The 12,515-nt window shown below is 70.6% G+C and overlaps 1 protein-coding gene across 1 annotated transcript; it reads right to left on the bottom strand.

The window, feature by feature from the left end:
* Positions 1-454: 454 nt before the first annotated feature.
* Positions 455-11,295, bottom strand: EMID1 (EMI domain containing 1). Its single transcript, XM_075434662.1, is given in 17 exon segments — positions 455-630; positions 1,863-1,953; positions 3,858-3,902; positions 3,985-4,029; positions 4,187-4,240; positions 4,338-4,390; positions 4,484-4,570; positions 4,852-4,915; positions 4,917-4,990; positions 5,147-5,245; positions 5,509-5,563; positions 5,565-5,636; positions 5,783-5,844; positions 5,940-5,996; positions 8,424-8,530; positions 8,652-8,762; positions 11,108-11,295. Coding segments are annotated over 17 exon segments (1,320 nt in total). The 5' UTR covers positions 11,257-11,295; the 3' UTR covers positions 455-535.
* Positions 11,296-12,515: the final 1,220 nt, after the last annotated feature.

The raw sequence follows: 12,515 nt of genomic DNA, 5'->3' as shown, positions 1-12,515 counted from the left end.
CGTCACGCGGGGCCGCTCGTGACGTCACGCCCCAGCCTGCAGCGCTGCGCACCCACTCGTGTCCCCCCCCGGGTGTCCCCCCCCCCGGGTGTTCCCCCGTCCCGCCCCCCGGGGCCCCGCCACCGCCCACGGGGCCGCCCACGGCGCGCGGAGGGGTCTCGCCCCGCCCCCCCGGTGCCCCCCCTACCCACGCGTGTGCCCCCCCGGGGGTCCCGGCGCCGAGGAACGCCGCAGGACGCGCGTTCGGGAGGCGTTTAATGACCTCGAGGGTCCCACAGCGCGGGAGGGGGGGGGGGTGTTTAAACCCCTTTGCCCCTCCCCACGGGGGGGAGTGTTCACGCAGCAGCGATGGGGGGGCAAAGCGGGGGGGGGCGGGCCGCTGCCGTGCCACCGGCTTAGCACCAAGCGCCCCGGGGGGGGGGGCGGGGGGCGACCCCCATCCTGCCCCTCCCACCCCCACCCCCCCAGGGCGATGCTCTTGCACCGGCACGGCGGTGGGGGGGGGGGGCAGGGGGTGATCCCCCCCTCGGCTCCGTCACACGGGGGGCACGATGGGGGAGGGGGGCTGGCGGCCGCTTCGCCTGCTGCGGGGGGGGCCGGGGGGGCCGCTGCCAGAGCCGGGCTCCGGTTCTGCGGGGAGGAAAGGAGAGAGGCGTCGGGGGGTGGCGGGGATGCCAGACCCCCCCCCCCCCAAATAAACCCCATCACCCTGGCATGGGGGGGCCCCTGCCCCACGGAAATGGGGCTCATTGCCCCCCCATGTTCGAGCCCCATGGCTCCGGCTGTCCCCATTGACCCCCACGCTGGCAGAGGGACACTGGGACTGGGGAGGGGGGGCCACACACGAGGACCCCCCCCCCCCACGGTGGGCACCCCTGCCTGGCACCCCCGGCCGGCACCCCAAGAGCCGGGGTCCCCCCTGCAGGAAAGCACAGCTGGAAAGTGGAGGCGGGAGGGGGGGGAGAAGAAGGGTGGGGGCACCCGCCGCCCCCCAGCTGGGCACCCCGGCACGGCGGGGGGGGTGGGCACCGGGGGCTCCCTCGGGCCAAGGGACTCCAGGGGCTCCCCAGGGCCCCCCTTCATCCTTGGGGAGCTCCTCGGTGCCAGAGGGTCTCCAAGGGTCTCCCAGGGTTTGGGAGGGGCTCCAGGGGCTCCCTTGAACCCCGGGGGGCTCCAGGGTTCCCCTTGGTCCAAGAGGGTCTCCATGGTCGTCTCAAGCCAAGGGGGTCTCCATGGGTCTCCCTTGGCCCTGGGGGGTTCAGGGGCTCCCTCGGTCCAAGAGGGTCTCCATGGGTCTCCCTTGGTTTGAGAAGGTCTCCATGACCTCCCTTGAACCTCGGGTACTCCAAGGTTCCCTTTCGTCCAAGAGGGTCTCCATGGTCATCTCTCTCAATCCAAGAGGTTCTCCATGGTCTCCCTTGTTTCGAGAGGGGCTCCAGCGTTTCCCTTGGTGCAAGAGGGTCTCCATGGGTCTACCTTGGTTTGAGAGGGGCTCCCTTGAACCTTGAGGAGCTTCAGGGTTCCCCCTGGTCCAATAGGGTCTCCATGGTCTTCCATGGCCCCGGGGAGCTCCAGCATTTCCCTCAACCCAAAAGGGTCTCCATGGTCGTCTCTCTCAATCCAAGAGGGTCTCCATGGTCTCCCTTGGCCCTGGGGAGCTCCAGCGTTTCCCTTGACCCGAAAGGGCCTCCATGGTCTTGTCTCTCAATCCAAGAGGGTCTCCATGGCCTCCCTCGGCCCTGGGGTCACCAGGGCCCTGCTCCCAGGGGCTCCAGCCCCCCATGCTCCATGCCCGCTCCCGGGGGGGGCCACGGCGCGCCCAGCTCATGCGGGGTGGGGAGGAGGGAAGTTGGCGCGGTTACCTGGCCAGATGATGGCTTCCAGCAAGGTGACCCTTCTAGCCAGGACCTCCAGCTGGGCCTGCTGCCGCAGGAGGGTTTGGAAGCTACTGGCCTGGGGGAGAGTGAGAGAGCAGAGCAGAGCGCGCGTTGGCCCCGCGGCGGGCACGACGTGGGTGGCACGGTGTGGGTGACACGGCACGGGTGGCATGGCATGCACGGGTGGCGATAGCGTGGGGTGCAGCTCTGGCGGGCGAGGGGTGCCGGTGCGATGGGTGGGGGGTGCCAGGTCTCGCAGGAGGGTGCTCCTCCCGGTCTCAGAGGGGTGCCAGGGGGTCCCATCACCCTGGGTTGGGGGGGGGGGGGCTGCGAGGGGCTCCCCCATCCCCGTGGGTCCAAGGCAGGGGGTCGGGGGACCCTTGTGGATCCCCCTCGGTGTCCCCGGCAGCGTCCCAATGGGGACACGGCTGTCCCCTCCCCGAGCAGGTCCCAGCGGGGTGCTCCCCCCTGCCACGCCCTGAGACCTCAACCTGCCTGGGGGGTCCCCAAGACGGAGACTGTCACAGGTGTCCCTGCCCGGGAGGAGGTCCTGGGGTGCCCAGCCGTGGGTGCAGGCATGGGGTGCCCCGGTGGCCCTTGCCCCCCCAGCGGTCCCCAGTGCCAGCCGTGATGTCACGGTGCGGGTGCTGACATCACGCGCGGCCGGTGACATCACACTCAGCCCCCCGCAGCGGAGGGGAGGGGGTGCCAAGGGACCCCCCCCCCCAGCTCCGCGACATCAGCGAGCCAAGGGCCACCGCGACGTCGTGGGGGCCTGGTGACCTGCTGGCGGGGATGGGGGGGGGCCACTCCCGGAGCGGGGGCCACCCGGGGGTCCCCGTCGCCTCCTGCCCCCCCCCTACTCACCGTAGAGCCCAATCATTGTTTCCAAGATTAAAACCCGCTCCGCTAAAATCTTCAGCGCCTCACGGAGCTGGTGCAAACCCTCCCCCTGGGGAGAAGAGGGGGATGGCGGTGAGGGGGGGGCCGGACCCCCGCGTGGCCCCGGGCCACCTCCCCCGCGGGGGGGACACGGAGGGGACACGGGTACCCCCCACCTCCCGGCACCCCTCAATTGACTGCGACACCGGGGGAAGGAGTGGGGGTACTCCCGGGCGGGGGAGGGGGCCCTCCAGCCCTGCCCCTGGGGGGTCTGAGCCCACCCTGTGCCCCCCCGTGCTGGGGGGGCTGCTCTGCGCCCCATCACCCTGACCAGGCACAGCGGGGGGGGGGGGCCGTGCTGGTTCTGTGACCCCATCACGGGAGGGGCAGCATGCAAGGGTGTACCCCCCTGCCCCAGAGTTGGGGGTGGGGGCTAAGCACAACCAGGGACCCCCCTGTACCATCACCGGGGTCCCAGGGGTGGGACGTGGGCGCAGCTGGGGACCCCCACGCTGTCACGGGGGGTCCCAGGGACCAGACATGGCAGGGGACCCCCGTGCCACCGTGGGGGTCCCAGGGACCAGATGTGGGGCACTGGGCACGGCAGGGGACCCCCGTGCCACCGTTGCGGTCTCAGGGACCAGATGTGGGGCACTGCAGGGGACCCCTGTGCCACCGTTGGGGTCCTAGGGACCAGACGTGGGGCACTGGGCACTGCAGTGGACCCCCGTGACACCATTGGGGTCCCAGGGACCAGACGTGGGGCACTGGGCATGGCAGGGGACCCCCGTGTCACCGTTGGGGTCCCAGGGACCAGATGTGGGGCACTGGGCATGGCAGGGGACCCCCGTGTCACCGTTGGGGTCCCAGGGACCAGATGTGGGGCACTGGAGGGGACTCCCTGTGCCACTTTTAGGGTCCCAGGGATCAGATGTGGGGCACTGGGCATGGCAGGGAACCCCCGTGCCACCGTGGGGGTCCCAGGGACCAGGGGTCGTGGGGGAGAGCTGGGGAGGAGGCTGGGGGTCCCCCCCACGCCCATCGCCACCCCACGGGGGTCCCGCAGACATGTCCCACCCGGTGCCCCCCGCCACTCACCCAAGCGCCCTTCTCGCCCGGCTCGCCCCGGGGACCCGGCTCGCCCTGAAACACAGAAAGGAGGGGGCCTGGTGGGGGGGGACACGGGGGGCCTGTGGCGTGGGGGGGCCCCGACCCACCTACGTACCTGCGCCCCGTCCTGGCCGCGGCTGCCCAGGGGGCCCTGGGGACCCTGGGTGGGGAGAGAGCCCGTCAGCACTCAGGGGGCTCAGCGGGACCCCCCCACCGTGGGAGATGCTGGCGGACATCCCCCCCCCCAATGCAGCTGAGACCCCCCCAAGCTGAGACCTCCCCAACTCGTGTCACAGCGCTGGGCAGTGGGGACTCACCCTGTCCCCCTTCTCCCCGGGGGGGCCAGCTGCTCCGGGGGCCCCTGCTCTGCCCTGCGGGAGGACACGGCGGGTGCCGTCAGCCCGGGGTGGGGGGCACCCCGTGGGGGCTCACCCCGTGCTCCCCCACCCCGGCGCTCCCAGCACTTACATCAGGTCCTGGGGGGCCGGGGGGCCCGATGGGACCCGGGGGGCCAGGGGGACCTGCGAGGAGAGGGGGGGGGCACAGCTCAGCTCGGCCCCGGCAGGGTGCTGGGGCACCCCCAAAATTCAGGGCGGGGGGACACGGACACTCACCCACAGGCCCCACGGGTCCGGGGGGTCCGGCGGGACCCACGATGCCCCCGACAGCTTCGGTGAAGGTGTTGGAGAGGAGGGGGTCTCCTGGGAGACAGCACCGTCCCGGGGGGGGGGCTCCTAGCACCGCCCAGCTGGGCAGGATCGAGCCCCGCCGCCCCCCACCCCGGCGATGCTCCCACCTGCCCCTGCCCACCCGCGACCCCCGGCGTCCCACGGCTGGGCCCCCCCGCCAGCCCCATTGCCGGGGCACGGATGTGGTACAGCCCCCCCCCCTTCATCCCCATCCTTGGGGTCTTCCTGGGGATGGGACCCCCCCACCCCTGGGGATGGGACCCCCCCACCCCCCGACCCCAGCCCCTCCTTACTGGACTCGGCTACGCGGGCTATCGCTGGCCCCACCGGGGCGGGGGGGCCTGGGGGGCCGGGGGGGGCCGCGTAACCCCTTCTCTCCGGGGAGCCCCCGGGCTCCATCGCGGCCGGGTGGTCCTGGGGGACCGGGGGGCCCTGCAGGGAGGAAGAGGAGGGTGAGGGCTGGGGGGAGCTGTGCGGCCCCAGGACCCCTGCACAGCCCCCCCCCCCCCGACCCCGAGATCTGCCCGCCAGGAGGGGGGGGCTCAGCTGGGACCCCCCCCCCAGGCCAGGGCACCCGTCCCCCCTTACCTGGTGGCCCCGTCGGTCCCTTCGCCCCGGGAATGCCCGAGGATCCCCGTCCTCCCGCGTCACCCTGGGCGCCGGGGGGTCCCCGCAAGCCGGGTCTCCCTGCAGCCGAGCAACACCCTGAGGTGAGCCCCCCGGGGCCAGCCCCACGGCGGGTGCCCTCCACCCACGCCCCCAGACCCCTCAACATCCCCCCCCCCGAGCTGGCCTGGTCCCCCGCGTGTGGCTCGATGTCACCGGGTCGGACCGGAGTCACCCCGGGGTGGGGGGCTTCAAGGAGGGGGGGGTCTGCTGGGTGGCGGTGCCGCGGGGTGCGGGTGGGTGGGGAGGGGGGGCGGGGAGGGCGGGGCGGCTGCCTGCCTTACCGTCATCCCCGGGGCTCCCGCGGGCGGCCGGGGACCCCCAGAGCTGCCCGCTCTCCGGCCCCCCCGCCCGGGGGGCTGCCTCTGGGTGCCAGCGAGGTGGGGGCATCGGCCACCGACAGCCGGGCCACCTGGCAATCAGATGGGCGAGTTGGGTGCCACGGAGGGGAGGGGACACACCCATAAGGTGACACCCCCCCCCCCCCCGGGCTCCTGCACCCCTCGAGGGGTGGCCAGACCCTGGGGGGGGGGGTTGGTGGCATATCGGGGGGCTCACCTGCGCCTCGAGGGTGGCGAGCCGGGCTGTCAGCTCCCCGACGCGGCTGCAGTTCAGGCACCCTGCGGGGGGAAAGCGGGGGGCGGTGGCGGTTGGGTGGGGGGGCACCCACCTCTCTTTACCCACGTCAACGTGGCCGGCTCGGGGGGGCACCCACCTGAGAAAGCCGTGGGGCGCAGGGGGTGCCGACGCGGGGCGAGGAAGGTGTGAGCCTCTGCCGAGGGAAGGGGGGGGTCAGGAAAGGGGGTGCCCCTCTCCCGGTGCTTCGCCGCCGGTGGGAGACCCCCCGCAAGGGCCACGGGGCTGGGAACGCCTACTGCCCCTCGCCCCAAAACGGGGGGGGGGGGAGGGGGGTGTTGCAGGAAGTCACGCTGCTCTGCCCCATCCGTGCACCCGGTGAGCCTCAGAGCCCCCAGCCCACCCCCAGCACCTGGGCAGACCCCCCAGCCCCACCCGTGGGCCTGGGCCCCATCCCCCCTTGAAGCCACGTGTGACCAGCCAGACCCCCCCAAACCCACCCCCTAACCCTGAGCCAGACCCCCCAACCCCACCCACGACCACACACCAGACCCCCCCCCCCCGGTCCTGAACCAGACCCCCCCCCCCAAACCCACCCGTGACCACATACCAGATCCCCCCCACACCCCTCCATTGTCCTGAACCAGACCCCCCCCAACCCACCCATGACCACACACCAGACCCCCCAAAACCAACCCATGGTCCAGAACCAGATCCCCCAAACCACACACCAGATGCCCCCGCCCACCCCCTAACCACAAGCCAGGGCCCCCCACACCCTCCCTGGTCCTGAACCCCAACCCTCCACACCCCCCCGCGGCCCCCAGGCAGCTCCCCCCCAGCGAGACCCCCCCTCCAGCCCAGCTCGGCGGTGGCTTTGGAAGGGGGGGGCGCATTCCTGGGGACACCGCCCCCATCCATGACCCATCGCGGGGTCCTGTCCCCACCGAGGGACCCTGGGGACAGCAGCTCGGGACCACCCAATGCGGCAGGCGAGGGGTGTCTGGAGCAGAGCTGGTGGCATCGCAGCCCCCCCCACATCCCCCCCCCCCCCCCCCCCCCCCCCCCCGCTGCCACCCTGACACGGCCACCGCCATGCTGCAGGGGACAGCCCTAAGCAGGCCCAGATGTAGGGCATTCGGCCAAGCACGAACCCAGGAGGAGGAGGAGGAGGAGGAGGAGGGGGAGGAGGAGGAAGAGCCCCCCACCTCCCCCCGTGCTGCTGCCACCCAGCTGGCTCCTGGGACTCCGCCACTGTCCTGCGGGCCCTGGGTGCCACCCCCGCTGTCCCCGGGGTGCCACCCGTTGCCCCTACAGCCCCCGACCCCCCCCGCCGGGTCCCGGGGGAGAGGGAGGGAGGAGGGTGCGGGTGACGATGGGTACAACGAGCCCCCCGGCGAGGAGCAGGCTCGGGGCCAGCTGAGGCGGCAGCGCCCGTCCCACCACGCGTGGGGACAGCGGGCAGGCAGCCATGCCCTCACGGCGCAGCCGCGCTGCCACCCCACGCAGGAATGTCCGTCCACACCCCATCCATCCAGCGACCCTTCCAGTTCTCCACCCCCGGGCACAGCCAGCCCAGAATCCATCTGCCCGCCCGCCCCTGCACCCATCCATGCAGCCATGCATAGGGCCGACCACCCGTCTGTCCACCCACAGGAATCCTCCCCCCCCCCCCCCATCCATCCACCCATCCATCCATCCATCCACCCATCCATCCATCCGCCTGCACGCAGGGACATCCACCCACCTGTCCACCCACCCACCGACACAGGAACACCCATCCAGCCATCTCCCCAGCTATCCATTCATCCACGCATGGACACAGTCGTCCACAAATCCACCCACCCAGACACCCACCCATCCACTCCCCCCTCCTTGGGAACATCCATTTAGCCATCTACCCACCTATCCACAGGAACATCCAGCCACCCATCCACTCACCTACACAGAACATACATCCATCCATCCATCCATCCATTCATCCATCCATCCATCCATCCATCCATCCATCCATCCATCCACCACCCACCCACCCACTCAACCAAGGGAACAGCCCTTGGATTAATTAATGGATTAATCCATTAATCCATTCATCCATCCACTCAATCAAGGGGACATCCATTCACCCAACCATCCATCCACCCAACCACCCAACCAAGGGAACATCCATCCATCCATCCACCCAACCATCCACTCACCCACCCACCCACCCATCCATTCAACCAAAGGAACGTCCATCCATCCATCCACTCAACCAAGGGAACATCCATCCATCCATCCATCCATCCATCCATCCATCCATCCATCCATCCATCCATCCATCCATCCATCCATCCACCCAACCACCCAACCATCCAACCATCCATCCAACCATTCACCCACCCACCCACCCACCCATCCAGTCAACCAAGGGAACATCCTTCCTTCCTTCCTTCCTTCCTTCCTTCCTTCCTTCCTTCCTTCCTTCCTTCCTTCCTTCCTTCCTTCCTTCCTTCCTTCCTTCCTTCCTTCCTTCCTTCCATCCACTCACCCACTCAACCAAGGGAACATCCATCCATCCATCCCTCCCTCCCTCCCTCCATCCTCCCATGCCCCCACCCACCCACGGGTCCGTGTCTCCCACCTTCCTCGCAGTTGGCCCCGGCGTGCCCGGGGCAGCACCTCCACTCCAGCGCCGTCACCGTCTTGTAGGTCACCCTGTAGACGGGCCGGACGACGGTGCGGTAACTGCTGGCACAGAGCGGCACGGTGCTTTCAGACCCAGCCCGGGGCCGAGACCCCAGTGCGGCGGAGCACCTTGGGGTGGGACGCCGGGTGCCCGTTCCCGGGGGATCCCGGTGGCACTGCTCACCTGCCCCCGCCGCAGGCCAGGGGCCATCGGCAGCCCTGGAAGACGCGCTGGAGGAAGGTGCCGTTCTGGACGTGGCACGACACCGTCCGTGTCACCGTATAGGAGCACCAGCTGCCGGAAGGGAAACCACCGGGGTGTCATCGCCCAGCCCCCTGGCCCATCCCGGGGGGTCCTGCCCCGAGAGATGCCCACCGCCAGCTTTCAGGGTGCCCTCCCGGGCGGGGGCTGCCCAGCACACCGAGGGGAGCTGGGGCCCCGCGTTCCTGCTGCATTCCCGGCACTGGTGCCGGCCTGGAGCAGGGCCCGGAGCCCCCCAGCCCACCCCGCACAAAGGCTCCTTTCTTCGGGCGCCCGCCTGCCCCACGGCCGGCTCCTCATGCCAGGCGCAGCGGAGGGGGGGGACAGCAGTGCTGCGACGCCCAGTGTCCCCGTCCCCGCGGCAGGCAGGGCTTGCTGCACCCACGGTGGCACCAAACCCCCAGGCTGCGCAATTTGGGTCAAAACTCTGGCTTTTTGGGTCAAAACCCCGGCTTTTTGGGGCCGCCGCAGCTTCCACGTGCAGGGAGGCGGTGGCAGCGGGGACGATGGGGACAATTGTCTGGGAGGTGGCAGTTGGGAAAGGGGGGGGGGGGCACAGCAGGGTGGCACATGGCTTTCCGGCCGGGCAGCGTCCCAAGCCGGCGTCACGCCAAGGCCACCAAACTGCCGAGCCCGCCGCGGCTGCCTGCACGCCTCTCCCACCGCCATGCCGAGCGGGGGTCCCGGGGGGGCAGCGGCACCTCGGAACCCCCCTACCCAGGGTGACAGGCCCCCCATCATCACCCGCACCGGGCGGGCATCCAGCTCCCGGGCGCGTGGCTGGGTGCGCGGGTGCCTGCAGCGATGGGGATGGGTCCCAGCCCGCTTCGCTTCCCGCCTGGCAGAGGGAGGATAGGGGGGGTGGGGTGGAATGCCCCCCCCAGGGAGCCGGGCAGGAGCTGGCGGGCATCGGCATGCGGGGGCTCGCATGGCCTTGGCCTGATCCAGCCCACCCATGCACCGAGCGGGTCCGGGCTCAGCTGCAGGGGGATGCCCACGGGGTTGGGGGCTCGTGGGCCCCCCCAGATGCCAATAGCGGGGTGGTGGGTGCTGGGTGGCGGGCTGGGGGGGGCGCGCGGCAGGGTGATCGGGGGCTTCCCGGGCTTGGCCCGCAGGGGAAGGGGAAATGAGGTGGCTTCTGCCCGTCGCACGCCGACCCGAGCGGAACCGGGAGGGCCCGGCAATCCGGTGCCGGAGACACGGCCAGAGCCAAAGATTTCCTGTAAACAACCCCCCCCGGCACCCTGCCTGCTGCCGCGCCGGGACAGGATGGGGGGGACAGGGAGCACAGCCCCCCGAACCGGGCAGGGGGCTGCCCCGGCCCCCGCTGCCTCCCGGGCACGGCCAGGACCCGGGGACAGGGGACACTCACCCCGCGCCAGCCCCAGCAGCCCCAGCATGCCCAGTAAGCCCAGGCAGCCCCAGTAAGCCCAGCAAGCCCCAGTAGACCCAGTAAGCCCCAGTAGCCCCAGCATGTTCCTTGCTACCCTGGTAGCTCTGATGATCCCAGCAGCAATGCCAGACCCAGAAGGTCCTGCTGCCCCCAGTAACCCCCCCAGTAAGTCCCAGCAAGTCTTGCTAGCTCCAGCAGCCCCCAGCCCCAGTAATCTCCAGTAACCTCCAGCCCCAGAAAGTCCCACAGCCCCCCGTGCCCAGTACCCGATGCCCCCCGTACCTGCTACCCGCAGCCCCCCCGGTAGCTACAGGCCCCCATGCCCAGACCCCCCCCGGTACCCATAGTGCCCCGTGCGCAGTACCCGATGCCCCCCATGTCCGGTACCCACAGCCCCCCATGCCCAGACGCCCCCAGTACCCAATGCCCCCTGTTCCCTGTACCCGCACCCTCCCGGGTACCCAGACCTCCCCGATACCCGATGCCTCCCGCGCCCAGTACCCGCAACCCCCTGGTACCCGCAGACACCGGTGCCCAGACCCCCCTGGTGCTGGATGCCCCCCATGCCCAGTACCCACAGCCCCTCATGCCCAGACCCCCCCTGGTACCCGACGCCTCCCGTGCCCGGTACCCAATGCCCCCCGGTACCCGATGCCCCCCGGTACCTGCAGTGCCCCGTGCCCGGTACCCAATGTCCCCCGCACCCGGTACCCGCACCCCCCATGCCCGGTAACTGCAGCCCCCCGTGGCCGGTACCCGCACCCCCCCGGTACCCGCAGCCCCCCGCGCCCGGTCCCGCACCCCCCCGGTACCCGCAGCCCCCCATGCCCGGCACCCCATGCCCCCCGTGCCCGGTACCCGCATCCCCCCGTGCCCGGTACCCGCAGCCCCCCTTGCCCTGTACCCGCAGTCCCCCGTGCCCAGTACCCGCACCCCCCGGTCCCGCACCCCCCGGTCCCGCACCCCCGGTCCCCCCACCCCGTACCCGCGGGCGCCGGGCGGCGGGGCCGGGCCCCAGGAGCCGCTGGCGGGGGGCAGGAGCAGGCAGCAGAGGCAGAGGCAGAGCCCGAGGGGGGGGCCCGGGGGGGCGAGCAGGGGCGGGCGGCGGCGGGACCCCCGCTCAGGGCCCGCCATGCCGCTCGGGGGGGCTCCGCACCGGCACCGGCACCGAGCGGGACGGGAGGGGAGGAGGAGGAGGAGGGATGGAGTGGGAGGGATGAAGGAGGAGGAGGAGGAGGGACCCCGCGCCCCCCCGCCTTCCGCCCCGCCGGCCCGGGGGTCCCGCACGCGGCACAGGCATGGGGTGGGGGCACAATCTGGGGACACAATTTGGGGACACACGGGGGGGGGGGGGTGATCGGGAGGGGGGAGCCCGGTCGAGGCACAGCCCGCGAGGCCGGCGCGGGGGGCCCGGGGGGAGGGGGGGGGCACGATGCGGGGGGCTAGTCCCCGGTGCGGGACCCTGGTCCCGAGTGCGAGCCCCTCCGCGTCCCTCTGCGGGGGGGCACACGCGTGTCCGAGGGGTGCACACGCGTGTGAGCACCGGTACATGCGTGTGTGCATCCCCTGTGTGCGAGGGTACACGCGTGTGCGTCTGCGTGTGTGAGGGCACACGCGTGTGTACTTCTGGGCGTGCATGGGTGCACACACGCATGTGCATACCCCTGTGTGCACGAGTACACGCGTGTGTGCGTTTGTGTGCACGGGTACACGCGTGTGCACATCTGCACGTGTGTGAGGGCACACGTGTGTGTGCTTCTCGGCGAGCATGGGTGCACACACGTGTTTTTGCATCCCCGCATGTGCAAGGGTACACACCTGTGTGTGTTTGTGGGCACAGTACACGTGTGTGCGCATCTGCATGTGTGTGAGGGCACACGTATGTGTTCTTCTGGGCTTGCATGGGTGAACACACGCGTGTGTGCATCCCCGTGTGTGCACAGGTACCCACGTGTGCACAGCCCTGTCTGTACCGTGGTACATGTGTGTGTGCATCCCTCTGTGTGTGTACCGGCACATGCATGTGTGTATCCCCATGTGTGCATGGGTACACACGTGTGTGTTTATGTGTGCAGTACACAAGTGTGCGCATCTGCATGTCTGTGAGTGCATACGTGTGCTTCTGGGCTTGCATGAGTGCACACACACGTGTGTGCATCTCTGTGTGTGCATGGGTACACACATGTGCGTGTCTGCATGTGTGTGAGGGCATATGTATGTGTGCTTCTGGGCGAGCATGGGTGCACACGCGTGTGTGTGTCCCTGTGTGTGCATGGGTACACACCTGTGTGCATTCGTGTGCACGGGTACACACATGTGCACATCTGCGTGTGTGTGAGGGCACACTTATGTGTTCTTCTGGGCGAGCATGGGTGAACACACGCGTTTGTGGA

This window comes from Opisthocomus hoazin, chromosome 13 (assembly GCF_030867145.1).
Source record: "Opisthocomus hoazin isolate bOpiHoa1 chromosome 13, bOpiHoa1.hap1, whole genome shotgun sequence".
NCBI lineage: Eukaryota > Metazoa > Chordata > Aves > Opisthocomiformes > Opisthocomidae > Opisthocomus > Opisthocomus hoazin.
Note: the sequence above shows the minus strand (reverse complement) of the source record. Positions and strands in the feature narration are given on the sequence as shown.